This window comes from Lycium ferocissimum, chromosome 7 (genome assembly GCF_029784015.1).
Source record: "Lycium ferocissimum isolate CSIRO_LF1 chromosome 7, AGI_CSIRO_Lferr_CH_V1, whole genome shotgun sequence".
Taxonomy (NCBI): Eukaryota; Viridiplantae; Streptophyta; class Magnoliopsida; order Solanales; family Solanaceae; genus Lycium; species Lycium ferocissimum.
Window position 1 is genome coordinate 41,234,723 of NC_081348.1, and position 21,186 is coordinate 41,255,908.

The 21,186-nt window shown below is 33.7% G+C and overlaps 1 protein-coding gene across 1 annotated transcript; it reads right to left on the bottom strand.

The window, feature by feature from the left end:
* Positions 1–1,163: 1,163 nt before the first annotated feature.
* Positions 1,164–6,296, bottom strand: LOC132065068 (B-box zinc finger protein 19-like). The gene is made up of 6 exons (XM_059458300.1): positions 5,848–6,296; positions 4,138–4,234; positions 3,919–4,034; positions 3,651–3,839; positions 3,475–3,569; positions 1,164–1,551 (listed from the first exon to the last, which is right to left on the bottom strand). The coding sequence occupies exons 1-5, from the start codon at positions 5,938–5,940 to the stop codon at positions 3,480–3,482; spliced, it is 585 nt and encodes a 194-aa protein (XP_059314283.1). The 5' UTR covers positions 5,941–6,296; the 3' UTR covers positions 1,164–1,551; positions 3,475–3,479.
* Positions 6,297–21,186: the final 14,890 nt, after the last annotated feature.

Consider the following 21,186-nt stretch of genomic DNA (forward strand, 5'->3'; position numbering starts at 1 on the left):
ACCTGTGCCTTTTTAACAAGTTCAATAAACTTTCTTGCTGATTGAGACTAATTAGTGTTGCTTAATGAATTATAAACCAGCAGTGGAAATGTCTTGTGCAATGTTCAAGCTTGAACTAGCTTCTTGTTTCATTATGCATACCGAATAAACAAAATTTCATAACATGTTAACCCAAAAAAGAAATTTACTTATGTGCGCTGAGATATATTTAATTACGACAACAAATACTACGCTTTAATCCCAAGCAAGTTGGCATCGGTTATATGAATCATCATTGTCAATGTTGCTCCATTTAAGCTAATCTTTAATATTATACAAAATAAGGATAAAAAATACGGAAAGTTCGATGTATTTTCTACCAATATATCTTCAATTGTTTCTGTAAAAGGAACCATATCTGAACTAATAATAACTTTAATGTACAAGTTTTTAGAGACGCTTAGGAAATAAGATCCCTCGTACAAAACTACATTGGTGATCTTCATTCATTTAATAGGATGATCATTACGGATCATCTCTAAAACGAGACCTGTAATTTGACTCCCTTCACTCAATTACCTCAAAGATCAAGAAATCTGAAAGGTGCATAATCGGCATCCCGATCCCACTGGCCCGATGTGGTGCGCTTATTACAAAAGGAACCACTCGATATTATGAGTGTTTCCATTTAGCGGGCTCGAAATCGAGACCCCTAGTTAAGGGATCCACAGGATCACCTAGAGGTAATCTCACTGGGTCATAAATATATTTTTTGCAGCGAAAGAATAATTTAACTATAACTTCCATGGGATACCTTCTATCTCCCACCAGCATAGGTGCCAAATAACTTTGTCCTCCAAGGATTGGACAAATGGAAAGAAATCACTTAGTGGTTTTTGCCTCTGCTGGTATTTGAACATGACAGTTTATGGTTCTTAACCTACTTCACTAACCATTAAGTCACACCCTTGGGTGCTAGTCTGCTACATGCCTATGTGAAAATGCTAAATCCAATCCTGGAAATGCCAGTAATAAATTCCAGAGCACTCTTCTGCCTGGTAAAATCGAATTGGACACATGTTTGGTACTGGGGATTTACTCCCCAGTAGTTTGTGTCAACCTCGAATAATCATAAAGTTTAACAACAGAATTGCTCAAGAGACAAATTCAAACCAGATGAGATTACAAATGGTTGGAAACTTCATTACTAAAAAACTACAATAAAATGAATGTCACTGCTTACAGGAAATTACATCTTGAACCTGTAAAGATTGTTTCTCATTACTCATTACAGGAAATTACAGAGGCAAATGTGGTAGACTGCAGCCTTATCCTCTCTCCAAAGCGAGATGGCAGAATCTTTTTCTGATCCTCTTCTCGAAGTATATGCATGAAGTGGTCGAATAATGAATTTCAGAGTGCTCTTCACTCCAGAGATAACTCAACTTTGTCCTGACTAGTTGAAAAGCTTTGCTTAAAGCTCCAAGTACATTGCATGTAACTCAACTAGGGCCAGCAACTCCAATTCATAATTCAAGTTTGAAATTTGGAAGGGCAGCAGAAATCTCACATCTGCACTACAAAAATGGAAATAATAAGCATTGAGAGATAGAAAGTTCATGCTTACATTACAAGCCTTATAAACTGAGCAGTATTTGTCAAGTACAATTCTACGAGTTCAAACTTAAACATCTACAATATGTCCACTTGGCTATAACTTTACACACATAGTCAAACAAACAAACACAACGCAGATTGTCAACCGGAGGGCTGCAAAATTAACCATAAACAGTGTACAATTGAAAATCCAGCAATTCTATTACCAAGCTAGATATCTTACTGAAATGTAACAACTGGAAGTAGAGATTCAACACCCACTAACGATGAAATGTTAATACCCAGTTCAGTATCTTAGGGCTTTTAAAAGTTACTAGGTTGCAAATCTATTACAGGCAACATGGTGAAAGACCAGAATCCACTAGAGGAACAAAGGAAGGGTTACGAACGAAGCAAAGGACAAGATGATCATTAATATTATGATATAAAGGTTAACCGCCTAAGCAGACTGCAAATGAGATGGTCTGACCAAAGGCCCTGCCCTTCAAAGGTCCACTTGAGGGATAGCAGTCGTTTATATTCAAATTCTCGCCCTAAGTTTCAGTTTTTCACTAATGGGTTCAGTAGCTATACTACATTTATTTGCATCATTAAAATAATAAAGGGCAGAAAAAGAATGACACTTTTTTTGAATAGAAACAATTTAACTTTAAACTTCCATTTTACCCTAAGTGACATGCTTTTATAGCTACAGAAATTTCATGGCATGTTTAAGACCACAAGTTCCGAAAGGGGTTCTTTCCTAAACTCCATGCCCAATCAAACTACAGCACATAAAATGAAACTGAGGGAGTAAATTTCTTATGTCATAAATTTGTATCCTCTACCTGTCCTCCTTATAGGGGAAAGATACTCTGATCTTTCTTAACAGAAAACTTATTAAGATAAAGTGCCCATTCGTTTTCATCAATATCACATATATGTGATATTTATGAAATGACGGAAATGGAAACTCACAAAGATAGAAGAATTGCAGTCCTTCGCCTATGATAATGAAGCCTGCTTTTCCTAGTAGTTATCACAGGAAGGAGGAGAGAAAGAGGGGTGACAGGGAAGTCCATGAAACCCACCCCCTAGAGCCCTACCCACCCAGAAACTAAGGGTTTAATCATTAGCTTTGGGTAGGGTATGGGTCAAATTCAGACAAAATTGTTCTGATGGTATGGTTTTTGATTACTAAAGTATAAGAAACACTGTTAAAGCCAAACTGGAAAATGGCGCCAATGAAAAAGAGACTTGCAATTCCATATGCCGGCACACTTTCAGGCATGCATAGACAGAATTTCTATATCTTATTTATCCATATCTTAGATAAAGTACTGATTTAGCGATTCTACAAAATCAAGTACATCACAGATCCTTTTGCAGAAAGAATTATTCTTTCATTGCTTATATTCATCAACTCTTGGTGTGTTTGGTATGGCTGGAAAATGTTTTCCAATATTTCCATGTTTGGTTGGTCAAAATGTTTTGAAATGTTTTGGAAAACATTTTCTCTGGGAAAATAAGTTCCTTAAAAATGAGGAAAATGACTTCTCTAATGGAAGTAGGGAAAACAAGTTCCATAAGTGACACTCCAAGTTCATTGTCTCCTAATAAATGCTCTTGGGATAAAAAGCTTTTGCTTACTTACCAAACACTAGAAATAAGTAAGAAACCCACTTGTTTTCCAAACAAGTAAACATTTCCCACAGAACATTTTCCGACATACCAAACACACCCTAATGGAAAAAGATAGCAACCCATACAAATGTGTAACTGAATAGCATATTGCTTATGTACGTGCACACTGTAATTCATAATGTTAAAATTCATAGTATAACGAAGTCGAGAGAAGAAAGACAATCCAAACTCAAATCCATTGAGAAGAGTATATACCTTGATCACTTCTCTGGCTCTCTTTTGGAGGGTCCATCAGGAACCAGGCCGACTGACTCGTGATTGCTGCCACTATTCATGTCCATTCCTTGTTCCTGCATTAAATTTTATACTTACTTGGGACCAATAGCAGAACAAAAGTGAGCGAAATGGTACTTTCAATTTGAGTAGATTACCTGATTATTTGACGTTTGACCATGCATCCTTTGAGGTCTAGAATTAAGGTCAATCAACTCATTCTCCATTTTCACGTTATTATTTACATTATTTTCTACTGCTGCCTTAGATGTTTCCCTCCTTACAGCACCTTGTTCGGTAGATGGAAATCCTAACTCATTTGAAGGACCCAATTTATCCCCCGGAAACTAAGAAAGGGCATAAAAGAAGGAATCAATACCGACTCTGCCCTTAAAACTACAAAAATATTGGCATGAATTTACAAACCTCAATTCTCTGCCTTATAAGGAGATATCTTCCATGGGTTCTTTTACCTCCAACATGGACAATCATATCACATTGCAAACAAAGGGAACTTCCATCGATCTCACAATAAAAGAAAGCTACATACAAGTATCCAGCAAAAGAAGCAAAAACTTCATATAATTTCGCCATCTTGGCCAGCAAAAACAGGATAAGGAAAGAGAAAGAAATGAAGCTACATACCAGGTGCATTTTCACATATGTCGCAACGCTGGATTTTACTGGGGTCCGCTAGCCCAACTCTTACATGTCGACTTGCAAGCTTGTTGCACATATGGACCTTATCAGACAAACAAGGACGGTGACTTTCTTTCAGTAAATTAAAAAAATGCTTACGAGTTAAAAATGCAAACAAACAGATGTTAACCAAATGTGCCAGGAAATTATATTTTACCAAATTGGTTCCTCAAAAAGCTACAGTTCTTCTACCTTTATTTTTTTATTTTTTTTTTTTAAATAAAGTTCTTCTACCTTTATTAAGATCACAAAACATCCTACAACTTGTATTTCATTTTTGTGTTTCCGATCACTAGAAGCATCTAGGCACACAAGAATCAGACAGGGCAGAAAATATAGGTGAAACGATGCGTGAATAAGCAAAGTGCTGATATGAAGAATTTTCCAAATATACATTGGAAAATACACCCCTAACTAGAGAAGAGTGTTATGAAGAGAATCCTTCCAAAGAAAGACTGATAGTCCATTAGCACTCAATGGTGTAGCCTAGTGGTCAGTCACAGTCGATTAAAGACATGGAAGACTGTGACACCCATAACGGAGGGTGGGTCGACGAGGGCGTGTCAAAAGAGAAGGACTGGCAAGCTTCCGAATAAGGGGTGCACATGACACTTCAGACGAATCCCACATCAGAATAGAAGAAGAAAGTAAAAAGCTTTATAAGACATAAAACAAGTTTACATGGTATGTGCGCTTTTGAGCTCGATAATGGCATAACCCAAGGGACAAATCCATGAGGCCTGTTGGGCCAAAGCGAACAATACCTGTTGAGTCCCTAAGGGGGATGCATGTGGCGCCCATGTCGAAGGACAGTTGACGAGTGATAGACTTCTAGGCTGGCAAGCTTCTGAAAAAGGGTGCACATGACATAAAAAGAGTTTACATGGTACGCACGTTTTTGGGCTCGATGATGGTGTGGCCCTAGGGACAAATCTGTGAGGTTTGTTGGGCCAAAGCGGACAACATGTGCCATGGACTTGGGTCATGACAGAAAACAAGGATCGGATCACACTAGAGACAAAACCCTTAGGTGATTTCTTCCCACTTGCTTAGGCCTTGAGGGCTGACACATGATACCTATGTTGGTGGAAGATAGCAAATACTTGGTGGAATAGTCGAGGTGAGGAGATGGGCCGGACACCACCGTTATCAAACAAGGAAAAAAAAAAGGCCTGTAGTCCATTCAGATTGATCAAGGGGTGGATGTGGAATTCAAGAAGATGCAGTACAGAAAGGGATTGCACTGAATTGTATGCTCTAGAAGAGCAGGCATAGTAGAAGTAGTAAGTACAAAGGAAAGAAAACTTAGGCCAAACGTATGCACTATGCACCACACCTTGAGTATCTTAAAATCGCAGATCCTTGGAAAACTAACAGAATGGACCTCAAAGAAAACAATTTTATCTCCTTACTTAGATAGTGTGTATTATTTCATAAAGTAGAAACCTTGAGTCAGAATATGGATCAATAATGAATCAACCAATTCAAGATATTATAGTACAACAAAAGGACAATCTTAAAACATAAACCAAAAAATAGCAGGAACATGCGATGCATAAGGCAAGAATTCGATCCACCAGTAACCCATGATTTACACAATTTAATATAAAAGCCAACAAATCGATTAATACTGAAAAATGGGAATTGGATAAATACCTTTTCGTCACAAGAACGGCAGAGAGCAGCCTCGTCAGCTGCACAAAAAAGTATAGCGGCAGCACTTTCACAAACATCACAAAGGGTTCTCATATTCGTTTGTATATTATCTTCACTCTTCAAGTTCCTTTAATCATTTTCCAAGAATCCACTTTAGCCCATGGATTCACACACCCAAAATGAATTATGAACAAAGTCAAATTCAACTGTGCTTGTAGCACACAAAGTTTAAGTTTTTCCTATGAAAGATAGGTGGAAGAGTGAAATGAGGAGACAAAAAGAGAATCTTGGGTTTTGACAAGAAAAGTAAGACTAAGAAGAAAAATAAGTGGTGGTTGAGCTGTGTTAAGAAAAGAGGAAGAATGCTGGAGGAAAGAGAAGAGAAACGAAGGAACCAAAAAAGGAAGGGAAAAGAATAGAGAAGGCTTGGATAAATGGATCAACAGAGAGACACACAATAGACACAACCAAAAGGTAAATCTTTTTTGAGGTTGTTATGTTTGTCATTTGCTTGTCTAATTTGCCCTTCTATGTTATCAGTTCTGTTGCCAAATTAGCATGTTACATCGTTTGGTTGCTGTTGCTTTTGCACGCAGATGATGTTTTCATGTTGGTTCTGCTGCTACGTGGTTTTGATGACATAAACAAGGGACACTTTAGGTGATTCTTCTGATCTGGTACCTGTGTTAATTGGAGGTAATAATTATCTGATAAAATAGTTGAGGATTTGATGAGATAATTTCCGGACAAAATATTTATAGAAAATGTACTCAATTAGCATGTTATAGCTATGACGACATAGAAAAACACTTCAGATAGAGGAATTCTAATGAAATAGTTGAAGTGTGGAAGTTGGTTTAGACACAATCGTTATAAAAAATTAATGTTGGTTGGGCTGGATTTGATTAACATAACTCTCTCTGTATATGGGTGGGATTATGTTTTCATACCATATGCTAGTTTGCCTGTGGCAATTGACCCAGCCTAGTTTAGTGGTCTCTTGAGTGTCATTTTTTCTTTCTTTTGCTTAATTTATTACTACTATCTAATCAAATTGAAGTGTTATTAGCCAGTAGAGAAATATAAAAACCTTTTGTTTTCTTGGTGTTGATTAGAAAGGTCACTCAACCATTTAAAGAAGTGCAATGTCATCTTTAGACAATATTGAGCCATTAAAGTTTCTTTAAATTGAAAATCTTGATGACAAAATCAAATAAATCCTCCCCACAATCCTCGACCAAGGACCCTTACTTTGGCCTTGTCATAAGTTGCCATTGTCACATTGCCACCACAATCCATTTCCCTATAACCCCTCTTATTCCTCCTGCCATGCCCCACAGTTCTGCATTTTGTTTTATCTTATATGATATGAAAGGCTAAGACAAGTTTCATAAATGATAGCAATAGTTCTAGAATTGAAATGTCAATGTTTTTAGATAAGCTATCCGACACAACACCAATTTCTTGTTTCATCTGTCAAAAGATAGGGAAAGAAATCCAAAAGTGTACGAGATATAAAAATATGTTAGTATTAATTAACTTATACGAACTGACATTATTAAAAAAAATTATACTATAAATATGCTCTAACATATTGTAATAATCAGCCTATTAAAGAGATTTAATTAAGAGTGTTTCGCCTCTTAATTCTACAACAACGACAACAATATATTCTGTGAAACCTCACAAGTGATATTTGGGGTGATGTGTACCTAACATTATCCAATTCTGCCAAAAAAGGGAAAAATAAACAAAAAAACAATTGTTTTCTTTTTGGGGGTTTCGAAATAAATGCGTGGTCCACAACTAATCCAATATCATGGCCCATCGTCATTGGACACGTGAGAATCAAGAAGCCGTGGCGAGTGTGGCTGTTTGGGATTTGTTGTTGGGCCCGCAAACCCGAATACAGATGTCCTAATTTATAAAGTAGATCAAAAGAACAATTAGTAGCCACATGTTTCTAAAGTCTTGAAAGCTGCCCCTCCCTTATTTTCACCCACTAATTTCCTCCCTTCCATGTCCCACATTTTTTGTTTAACAGTGTTCCCTCCGTTTAAAAAAGATTGTCCTCTTTTAATTTGGTATAAAATTTAAAAAATAAAGAAAAGCTTTTCAAAAATATATGATCTAAAATAAGCTTTAGATATTTATGTGGCTATAAATTATTTCATAAAATTAAACTATTTCTAAATATTAAAAAAAAAAATTGATATAGTTTAAAGAAAAAAAAGGATAATCTTTTTGGGACAGAGGACATACTCATTTTTATTTCTGTTTTTGTAATGATGTGTCCAAGCTAATTTGACGCACCTCCATTATTCTATTATGTATCTATTTTTTTTCATTAATATTCATATTTGTTGATATTTAGATAGATATAAAATAGCACCTAGCTGTTTTGTTCTCTATGGAAATATTATTCTCTTCGTTCTAATTATGTGACACACTTTTATTTTAGTTAATGACTCATTTTTTGATTGGAAAATAATCAACTTTAAGTATTACTCTTACTGAGAAGTTTTGATACACAACTATTATGATATACTTAAGATCATAAAATTATATAGCCACACAAAAAAAAAAAAAAAAAAAAAAAAATTAAAATTTGATATCGATTCAAACTATGTCACATAAGGTGAAATTGTAGGAGTATATCACACCATTAAGTGCTCCATAACTCCATTTTTCTATAACACTATAATTTTTATTATTTATTTTACTTTATTTTATTATTGTCATTTATTTCATTGGTCGTTGAACAACACCTTTGGTAGTTTGGTGCGCTATGAAATTAACTCAATTATATTTGCTGATAATTTTTATGGACGACTCCACTCTACTAATGATGATGATTATTTATGACAGAGCTTCCAACATCTTCTTTTATCCGTCTTCTAGACTAGATTCTCGCACATGTCTCAATTATGTTTGATGGTCTACTAGTAATTAATATGTCCTCCATTCATAATTTAATTTTACAATTAAAACTCTGGTTATTATGACTACCAAAGTCCAAGACAGACAATTTAAAGTCTTATACAAGTTGGATCTAAAATTACCACCTTCATAGTAATTGCGTTTAACAAAGTAATTACCTTACACATAGAAATAGTGTAAGGCTCATGTCTTGAAACAATGAAGTACTTTAGGATGAAACACAAAACATCTGCTTCGAGTATCGTTAGAAGCATAATATTTGGTTTTAAATTTATAATGTTTATGCAACTGCCAGCTAAAGAACAAATAGTGCTTCAGGTACGTGATCAAATTTCATTATGGTTGAAAAAGGTTTTTTGACCAAGAAATTCAAGAGCATGAGTCAGGTTTTCGATATATATATATATGAGGGTTCTTGGATAAAGATGGTCAATCACTTTTACCTTATCTACAAATATCAAAAGTGTTAGTAAGTCAAAATCAGTTAAATGTTTTTATCCAAAATAAAACTCTTATATTTATTTTGTTATCATTCGGCCTTTTTAATATAAAAATAGTTTTAAAGTTATATTTTTATGAATAACTCCAAGGACATTTAAGTGGCTTTGATAGAAAAAATGCTTATCAATATCCCTATTTTGCCAAACACATTAATTGCTTTTCCACATTCCGTACTTGCTACCGTAATTGAAATAGGGCAATTCGCATGATTGGCCCTATTTTGGGATGGTCTTTAATTTTTGCCATCAAATTGGAAATTTTTAATTTTTTTCCTTCGCCTAAAAAAGTGACCAAAAATATTTTTGGATTCTGGGTTCAAACCCCAGCTCAATCAAAAAAGAAAAACGCAAGGCAATAGTTATGCCTTATAAGGCTTGAGGCAGTGATTTTAAGTTATGCCTTATGGCATAATTTTGCCTTATAAGGCAGAACATTGGCGAAACATTGCTCTGCAATTTATTTTTATTTTTTTACTGAGCAGTCGGGTTGCTCACGCAGCGGATCTCTCTCTATCTCTGAGGTTTGAATTCACAACCTCAAAATATTTTTGATCACTTTTTTAGACGAAGGGCAAAAATTAAAGACCAGCAATTTTGGGGGACTAAAATTAAAGACCAACGCCTTTGAAGGCCATTCCGCGCAAAAATAGTAGCACTCTGATATCGGACAGATACTGCAATGGGCTATCCTTTAAGCTGTTCAGACCCAATGTTTCATTGTCATGAGCACAAATGCCTCTATTTCTGGGTGGTCTTTAAATTATTGCCCTCAAATTTGTGGTCTTTAATTTTTTCCTTTCAGCGATTTTGGCGAGGCATAAGTTTAGATCTTGCTCAGCGAAGTTTATATTTAGTTTTGGCAGTGTATCATAACATCCCACAAGTTATGCCGGACACGGCAAAACTTTCAACGCTCAACATAATCTGAAAAACGGCATAAGTTTAGATTTCGCCCGGCAAAGTTTACATTTAGCTTCGGCATATGTATCATAACATCCCACAAGTTCAATACTCAACATAATCCGAAAAAAATGGTATAAGTCTAGATTCCGCTCGGCAAAGTTTACATTTAACTTCGGCATATGTAACATAACATCCCGCAAGTTATGTCGAACACGTCAAAACATTCAACATTCAATATAATTTGAAAAATACTATACAACTTATGCCGCATAACTTAATTCCTACAGAAATTGTGCCGATCAAGGCAAAAGTTCAATTTCTAAAGATAATAATGTTATAAAACTTATGCCGAGGGAAGCAGGTCCAGATATATTCATTAAATGAGCAGCAGGGGCAAATGTTAAAGGGAAAAAGACACAAATGGCCATCCGGCCCAAACTATTGACAGTTGGATAGCCTAAGAAGCTCAAAAGACATTTTTTAACCTTTTTAAAATAATTTCAATTTTAGCGTTTTTTTAACTAACTTCAGCATATGTATAGAAATTGTGTCATTGTTGTATAGAAAATCTATCATATGTATAAAAACTGTATCATTGTCGTATATAATATGTATCCCTACAGCATGTGTTTAGAAAATGTATCATTGTTGTATAATTTCCGTTTAATAAATGTATAATCAATGTATACTTACTAATTATACACATATTATACATGTTTAGGGATATTTCTTGAAGCCTCAATCAACATATACTTATTAATTATACACATGTTATACATGTTTTGAGATATTTTTAAAGGCTCAATATGATTTTTTTTTTCGTTGACCTTTTGTGACGACTTATTGATCTTTGTATTAGCGAACCTTTAGCGGTGACTTTTGGATCTTAAAGTTGCCACAAAAAATCTTATCTTTTTGTAATGAACCTTTAGTGTCAACTTGTTGATCTTTTGTTGGCAACTTTTTAGTCGTCACAAAAAGTCTGACTTTTTTGTAGTGAATGAGCTGTTGGGCAAGCGCCTGGGAATAGTTTGAGCCGAAAGGCTTTTGCGGTATTAAATCTAAACATGGGCCAAACAAATTTCTAATGGGTAGGTAGTGTCGAGTCATTCACACAAATACCCTTTAATTTCTGTCCCTCAAATTGCAGGTCTTTAATTTTTTACCTTCGGCACTTTAAGTGGCCGAAAATACCTCTGAGATTCTGGGTTCAAACCCCAGCAAAGTATAAAAAAAAAAAATCGCAAGGCAGAATTTCTTAGCAAATTAGGCCTATTCGGGCAACTTATAAGGCAGAATTTGCCTTAAGGCATAACTAAATATTACCTTACAAGGCAGATTTTTGCGAAACCTTGCCTTGCGTTTTTTTTTTTAATTGAGCAGGAGTTTGAACCAAGAACCTCTAGATATTTTCGGCTACTTTTTTAAGCGAAGGACAAAAATGTAAAGACCAATAATTTGAGGGGTAAAAATTAAAGACTAACGCCTTTGAAGGACAATCCTCACTAAAAATTGGGTAGTGTCCTTTTCCCAAAATTAAAGATCACAGATATGACGGCAAAAATTCAAGACCATAACAATCCGAACTAAAAAGTGATATATGGATCCAGCAGGCCTCTTCTCAAGCTTACATTCCTAAACGGGCAATTCGCAGAATTGCCCTTCTTTTAGGGTGGTCTTTAAATTTTGCCCCTCATATTTGAAATCTTTAAATTTTGCCCTTCGCATAAACCCCATGGGTTCCAGGTTCGAACCCCCACACAGTCAAAATTTTTAAAAAAATTCGCAAGGCAGAGTTTAAATTTCGCTATGCCCCCCATCGCAAGATACACTTATGAAGGAATTACCAAAGTTTATGCGGACACGCATACTTATGCCTCATGGGCAGACTTGGCATAAAGATGCTTGCCCGCATAACTTTGGTAATTCCTTCACAAATTTATGCCGGTCCGCATACAAGTTTGCTTATTAAAAGTATCATCGCATAAATTTGTTAACGAATTATCAAACTTACGCCGATGGGGCATACTTATGCCTTATGGTGCGACTTTGCCTTGAAGCATATATATGTATTTGTCATTCCAAACTAATTATGGGTTGCATCAGATAGCAAGATGTTAATTGTTAAACACCACAAAGGCACGAACCCATTGTCATTAACGTGAGATACTAACTACTATTCCTTAATTCGAACAATTTATTGTTAGGTTTCAAGTATATATACGAGATCCACACGAATCGTTAATATTGATTTGTTAATTTCTTTGGCATATAACTTAATTACCACAAACTCACCGTCATGGACGCAAAGTTTTATGGTTACTTTAAATTTAATAGCTCGTATTCGAAAAAATCTAGACTTATATTCCGTTAAGTTGGACATATCGCTTGGGTCGCTTGTCTCAAGTCGAATTCATACTTATGTTAATTGTTGTTAATTTGTAAACCGAGATTAAGCATGTGAGTTGGAACAATATCTCATAAGAAGATTAAAATGCAAGCTCGATCCGAGGCATACTTTCTTAAACGCAAGTTCGAATATCGGAGTGCGCACTTTTAGTTATTTTAGTTATGCCGGATCCTGTTGCACTTTTAGTTGTGTTTAACTAAAAGTCTCACGAGGGGGCAGAATTTAGTTATGTTTAGTTATGCCGGATCCGATAACTTTAACTTTTCCTTAAAGATCAGATGCCGGATTCGCATACACTCCCCTCAATTCTCGCTTCGTATAAATTATTTTTTTATTTTATGCCTCGAGCGGGGATTCGAACCCTTAACTTCATATATTCTTCCACCTTTCCAAGCAAAGGCAAAACTTAAAGACTACGTATATGATTTAGCAAAATTTAAAGACCACAAATTTAAGGGGTAAAATTTAAAGACCACCCCAAACGAAGGGCAATCCGCGCAAAAAAATGTTCCTAAACACCTAATATGGCCCAAATAAATTGGTCCATTTCTCCAGCTCACCTTCGCAGACACCTATACGACCCAATTAAACTAATCCATTTTCTTGCATACTGAACTCGATTTCCTGAATTCACAGACTTGCGAAGTGTATCGGGCAATTTGCAGGATTGTCCTTCGCTGGGGGTGGTCTTTAATTTTTGTCTCTCAAATTAAAGACCACTAATTTGCAAAGGCAGAGGTTAAAAGTTAAAGAAGACCAATTTGAGGGACAAAACTTAAATACCACCAATTTGAAGGGTAAAAATTAAAGACCACCCCAAATGAAGGACAATCGGCGCAAAAAAAAGATACAGAAGCAGTTTTTGCGCGGATTGTCCTTCATTTGGGGTGGTCTTTAATTTTTACCCTTTAAATTAGCTTGCCTTTAAGTTTTCATTTTTCCTCAAATCGCTGCCTTTAATTTTTACCCTCCGCCTTTGAGACAGAATTTGGACGTTAAGGCAGAATTTGCATGGACAAAATTTGCAAAACTGTCCATGCAAATTCGTACTCTTTTTGGGATATTTTATGAAACTGTTACAAACTTGTAATTTTAAACTACAGAAACAAAATTTATAAAGTTTATTGGTTGTTCGTAACAAAAAAAGAACGCTGAAAAAATATAATAGTAACTTATTATTTTTTGTTAAACGAGTTTGAACCACTTTCTCCATGAATTTAAAAGCAAATGACAAAAAGAGAGGACTTTGTTCGTATTTTTAAATTATTTACGACTAATAAAAACTTATCCACCTAAATAAATAAATTTAGAGTATATTCAAACGACCACCAACAGACATAGGTTTGTTAGTGTACAACCACCGTTCCTATCGTGGTAGCCTTAAAATGAACCTAACACTAATGATTCTTGTAATTTAGAGCACAAAAAAAAATCAGTGATGTTAGGTTTATCTTTAAACGAGCTTTTAGAAGATTGATTTGAAATGTCAAAAATAGTAAATTGCCCTATTCTAATATGAAAGTTGACGAGCACGGTGTTGAAACAGAAAAAAAGAACCGGTTAGTTAAGGAAGAAAAGGGCCAAATCTTTTCTTCTTATTTTCTCTTTATTTATCTTTCTAAGTTAAAGTTGCATTGATAGTTTAAAAACTACTTATGTAATCAAATTATTTATTAGATAATTAAAAAAAATATATTTCTTAGTAACCATTTATTGATACTGATTAAAATATTAAGTAACATACTATTACAGGTTAAAAACCATCGATAATATTAAAAAAAAAAAATTACACAATCCATTCATAACTTATAAGAAAGCATTTTCATGATTTAATTTGGCTACGAAAAAGGGTGAGTTGATTATCTCAATTAACCCCCTAAAGGGTCATTTGGTCGGAGGAATTAGGTGGATGGATTATCCCGATTAAGAATTTGGGAATAACTTTATCTCATATTTTAATTGGAGGTATTAGCTAAAACCTATATAAAAATCAAAACTTTAATTTTGATAACTTATGAGGGTGGAATAAATTATTCAAATTATATTCCTGTTTTTAATTTTAAGGTTATCATCCTGGGATGTCCGGTTTCAAACCAAACGGCCCTTAAGTGCATCGAGGGTCAAGGGATTAATTGTGCATTTGAAAATGAAACGACGCAAAGTCAAAAAAAAAGTTTCCAAAGAAGCAATTATATTATACAGTTGCTCGGTTGCTCCTCCTTATTTTAGTCGCACTTGTCTGACATGACAATTTTAATATACAATTATATTTTATTTTACTAATTTACCTTTTTACCTCTTGATTTGACACGTTTGTTATAAAAAGGGGTTAAATATGTGTGTAATACTAGTAGTTTTTTTTCGAGAAATAGGTAGAGGCGTTTTTTTTTTTTTTTTTTACTTATTTGATATTGTAAAATTCCCATACACCTTTTTATTGAACTAAAATATTCTACTTAGAAAAATTTAAGAATTTCTTTCAAACATAGGGAATATATATTTTGCTGTTCGGCTTCAACTGGTGCTTGCGGTTGGTGGTGGGAAATGGGAAATTGGGAATGGAATAACTAGTAAGATGGTTTATGACTTTTCCAATGAACCTAAAAAACAAATACTAAAAAGAATATTATTATTAGGTGGACGTTTCTGTTGGAGGATTACCAATTTCACCAACTGTTAAAATGAATCAGTCTTTGAATTATAATTTTTGTGTAGAAGACTGGACTTGTCAAATCATGTCGAGTTCATTCATCTAGATTCATTAAATTTTAATGAAAAAAATATCCATATAATTAGATCATTAAAAAGTAATTACAGATAATGATATCAAATAAGCATTTACTAGTAATAATTAAAAATAGATAGTAAGTAACCTTAAATTATAGATATTGATAGGGTATATATTATCATGTTATCGGTGCATATAACTTAAACCCTTCATTTAATGAGATAATATATCATATGGTCACTCAACTAAGGTACTTCACACAAAAAGTCACTCAACTATTGGTATTTTCACTCAGAAAGTCACACAACCTATTTAAGTGATTTTTTTCATTAAATTTTGCTAACATGAAATTTTTAATATCTAAATTTACACAAAGAGAGAATACACACACTTCTGCAAATGTATCAAAGAACAACAAAGTTTAATAAAATTTTATTTGGGTTCACTGCTCAAATTCTCAAAGTCCACCAACACAGTTAGGGGTGGCCATAAATACCGAAAACAGAAAAATCAGACTGAACCGAATCAAACCAAATCGAATTTTAAGAAATCGAACTGAACTGAATTAATTTGGTGCAATGTTCGGTGTCTACTTTCAAAAAATCGAACCGAAATTTGAGAAAACAGAACCGAAAAATCGAAGAACCTAACGTCCACCCCTAGTTTGTAAGACTATTGCTGCCTGCTATACAAATATTTCATGTTTCATAAGTATTCATCATCATCAAACATTTCTAGCAGAATTGTAAGCGTGATGTTCCAGAAATTTCATTTTAATCTTGGTTGTCTGCAACTTCATTTTGTAAAATGATTTTCAAGAAGTTTATGAAACTGATGCAGTAAATTTCCATGCCATAGCTGCATGGAATTGAAACTATTGTGCAATTCAAGGGCATCTTATTAAAGCAAAGTTACTATTTCTCATCTTGTGAACTCATAATTCAACACTGATATGTGACATGAACTTCATGCACGCTAAAATCTATGAACATATGTATATTTTTTTATGCAGTGTCTTGTTCATGCTTAAGCTAGAAAAACCGAACTAGAAAAACCGAAACCGAACCGAATTAGTTTGGTGCCCTGTTCGGTGTCCACTTTCAAAAAATCGAACCGAAGAATCGAACGCTCACCCCTAGAATCAACTGTATTGTTAATTGTACTTTTTGTGCGGATTGCCCTTCAAAAGCACTGGTCTTTAATTTTTGTCCTTCGCTTAATACCCCAAAGTTATGGGTTTGAACCCCAGCTCGGTGAAAAAAGGAAGGAGTTTCGCAAGGCAGAGGTTTGGATTCCCAAGGCATGCAAAACTTTGCTTGAGGCCTAACTTTGCTACAAAACTCTGCGTTGCGATTTTTTTTTTTGACTGAGCTGGGGTTCGAACCCCAAACCTCATGGCATTAGGCGTAGGGCAAAAATTAAAGACCAGTGCCTTTGAAGTTTGAAGAGTAATCGTGCAAATGTTGCATCATTTTTTACGTGGATTGTCCTTCTTCTAGGGTGTTCATTAATTTTTGCCCCTCAAATTGTCGGTCTTTAATTTTTTCCCTCCGATTAAAAAGGTGGCCGAAAATATCTCAAGGTTTTGGGTTCGAACCCCCGCTCAGTCAAAAAAATAATAATTTCGCAATGCAAGGCTTTTGCAAAAAATCTATCTTATGCGATAGACTTTGCCTGAAGACATAACTAAAAGTTTGCCTTGCAAGGCAAAGTCTGCCGCCTTCAGCATAAGTTCTATGTAACTTCGCCCGAATAGGCATAGGTTGAAACCTATGCCTTGTGAAATTATTATTATTATTTTCGACTCTGCTAGATTTCAAACCGTAACCTCGGGATATTTTCAGCCACCATTTTAAACAACGGGCAAAAATTAAAGACCAGCAAATTGAGGGGCAAAAATCAAAGACCAGTCCGTATGAAGGGCAATCGTGCAAATTGCCTATTTTGTATTCCACTAGATGTTGAATAATTAAGAATTTGGAGATGAGTGAGAGGAGGAATCTATTGTAATTTTAAGTGTGAGAGAGGATGAGTCAGGAGAGAACAAGGGGAAAAAAAAGGGTCTTGGTTAATACATTTTTAGCGGGTGGGGTCAAGAAATTAATTAACATGGGTATTTTTTTTTTTTTTTTTTTTTTTTTTTTGCTTTAAATAAAAATTTCACGCAAACAAAATTTGATGAAAAATTCACTTAAATAGGTTGGGTGACTTTCTGAGTGAAGTAGCAATAATTAAGTGACGTTTGGGTTAGAAAACAAAGTGAGTGGCTTTTGGGTTAGAAAACAAAGTTGAGTGACTTACTGAGTGAAATATCCTTGATTGAGTGACCATATGATTATCTCTTCATTTAATCCCTTTCATTTCAACAAGTCTCGAAACAAAGTTAAGGTGAATAACATAAGTTCAACCTTTTATAAAGTGTGAAATTAATAAATTAAAAATAAAACTGCTATTTGATAAATCAAGTTAAAAATATCAATCAATTATATAAAATTTTTAAAAACTGGCCCTGTATATAAGTTAAATTAAATTCCCGGGTAAAATTACTCTTTTTACTAGAGCATAATAATTACATAAACTTTAGTTGTACTTTAGAGGATGAGAAAATTGCGGTGGGTGTCACGATAAGTCGAGCATCTTCATAATTATTAAACCATGTGAACACTTGCCTTTTCATCTGCAATCTCTTTAACTTTTCAACTATAGACCTTATGATCTTAATGCAACAAACAAGTTATTGTAAAAATAAAGTTAAAAGTTCAACCAATTGAGCTGTATTGAATTATTAGACAGCTGAAGCGATCACTGATGCGTGAATGACGGGCTTGACATTATATCGTTTCAGCTAAATCTTAGCAAGTTATCAACATTTTAATTGCAGATTTGATGCCCTTTTGGGAAATGAGTACATCTCTGCAGTCCTAAATCTCGACAACAAATTAAAGGCCTTCTCCCTGTTCCTTTTCTCCTGGCGGGAAGTGAATCATCATTTATGAAATAGAATTTATTTAAGTTGTATACACTGATAAGACGTCTATCTCAAACAACCTCTCTACCCTCACAGGTTAGATAAGGTTGCGTAAACAATCCCTTTCCTGGACCTCACCTGTGAAATTACACAGGGTGAATGGGCAATGTTGTAGTTGCTGTTCGTACACTAGTACTATTAGTGTAATTTTATTATGTTGAAGCGAAGTCTATTTCATCTAAAAGATTTAAGTTATTGAATTTTTTTCTTTATTTACCTAATTGTCTACAATACATATTTAATGTGCATTGTTAATTTTCCTTTTCATTGTCAATTACGTGAAATATTCTTTAATAATGCCGTAACTGTGAAATTCGAAATCAGAACCTATATCTGTTGTGGCGTTATATTAAAGTAGGTGATCATTATGTGTTGTTTTAACTCAAGTTCACTGTATATCTGGAATAAGTTTGGGAAAAAGATAAATTGTTAAATCCAAGCAGTTATTGTTAAAAGTACATGGAAGTTGCTTCAACCGACAAGGGGCATGGCCACTCATTTAACTTTTCATAAAACTTCTCTTTCTTTGGTCCCTTCCGTGATGAATGCATTTTTTTTTATTCCCTTTCTCAAAGAAAATTCTCAAAATAAGTATAAAATTAAAATTAAAAAAATTTATCTCAAAATAAGTGTCACTTTGGAATTCAAGACCAAAATTGATATGTGTTTCCAACTACACCCTTAACATTAAGGGCCTGTTTGGAAAGCCACCTGGTAATTGGAATTGGTGTAATTACTAGGGTAGTAATTACACAGCCTAGTAATTACACAGTAGTATAATTACAACGACGCATGTTTGTTTATTATAACGTAATTACGATTGTAATTACAAGCATCTTTTTGGTTACAAGTGTAATTACACGATCGTTTAATTTAAAAATAAAATTTAATTATAAAAAAATTAAAATTAATATTTAAAAAATATTGCCTTTATAAATGATATTAAATTAGTTATTTAATAACACATTGTTTCTTGAAAATATATTAATTGATAATAATATATTTGTAACTAATATTGTAACAAAAATAATTGATATATATTTTTCAAATTAATATTTAATTTTAATTAATTATAAAACTTAAAAGAAGATTTTTTTTGTGAGAACGTCATGGATTGGATGTTTGACAAAAAAATAATATTAACAAATATAATGCCATAACATTATTCAAATGTTTGACACAAAAAATTCATCAAATGTAAGTGAAAAATAAACAACATGCAATGTGAAAGCAAATAACTTAAAATTGAAAATATAACCTAAATTCAAAATCCAAAAGAAAAAGTTCAACATAATACTCTTATGTCAAATTCCAACATTACATAATTAAGTTCCAACGTAACTTAAGTAAATAATTCAAAAGATAGGAAAAATATAAGTCTATAACCTCATTCACAATGAAATTCTACTTTAATAACGTCACCCATTATATGTCAAGTTTGTTAATAACTCATTCTTTCCAATATTAAGAGGTGTAGTTTCAAATATTAGAATAATAACACGGTTATGCTAAATGAATAAAATAAAAAAAATACGAGCAATTACAATTTGGAATCCGTAAGTAAAGGTTGGGAATGAAAAGAAAGAAAATGAAAAATAAATAATATAAAAAGAAAAATACATTTTAAAAAATAAAAATAATAAAAAAGTAAAAATAAAAAAGAAATTAAAATAATAGAAATAAAAAAATATTAAAAATTAAAAAAATTAAAATAATAGAAATAAAATGAATTAAAAATAAAAATAAATTAAAGTAAAAAAATAAACAAACTAAAAAGTAACCCTGTAATTACACTATTACAGGGTGTAATTACACCCAATTCTCAGCCCCCCCTTGAGAATTGGAGAGTGTAATTACACCCTGTCAATTACACCCAATTTTCACCTAACTGTGTAATTACTTGGTTAAACAAACTGGCCAAACTGTGTAATTACACCCAATTCCAATTACCTGGGTGACTTTCCAAACAGGCCCTAAAGAAGTAGTCCTATTTAAGTTGCTTAATTCTAAAAAAATCATCTGATAAATAGAGATAACTTAGTAAGCTACTTTATATATTATAGCTTAGTAAACTACTTTGTATATTTTTTTAAATGGGCACAAAAACGATACCTATTTTGGGACAGAGAGAGTAATTAGATATGATCAAAGTTATGTCCACATGTTGCGACACTCTGAACTCTTAAACTATATATTGAAACTTACCTATTATTATTATTATTATTATTATAATTATATTATTTGTGGTGATAATTATTATCATTATTATTATTTCGGTTGAGCGGAATGTTCCAAAGGCCGGAAGGGAGATAGTCATGACAAGATGTAAGTTTGAAAGTGGGCACACATCAAGCCAATTTTCTTAAGTAACATTATATGATTCTAAGTTCTATCACATGCTATTTGACAAAAGTCATACTCACTAATTTTGACAAATGTTTTGTCTAATAGAATACTCATGGAATCGTGAATCTAAATTCAAAAAGGTCCCCCATTAATTAAAGTTTAGTTTGGTATGAGAATGACCAAACAAGAGTTAACACCAATTGAAAATTAACACAACAATTAAAGAAGAACTCAAAATGGTCCCTTAACACACATAAATCTCGCAGAGTTTATTATTACTCGAGTTGTTTTAGTGGACCACTACTGAAAAGTAAAACGTGTCATCGATCTATACGGTAAAAAATCACACTTCATCTAGTAGATAAATAAAAGCATCGTGTTTACTCACCGATATTCCAGAGCCACGTGGTCACGCGGTTCATATAAAGTGAGGTTAATTCGGTCATTATACTGTCACACAAAAAAGACGTTGACGTTCTCGTCG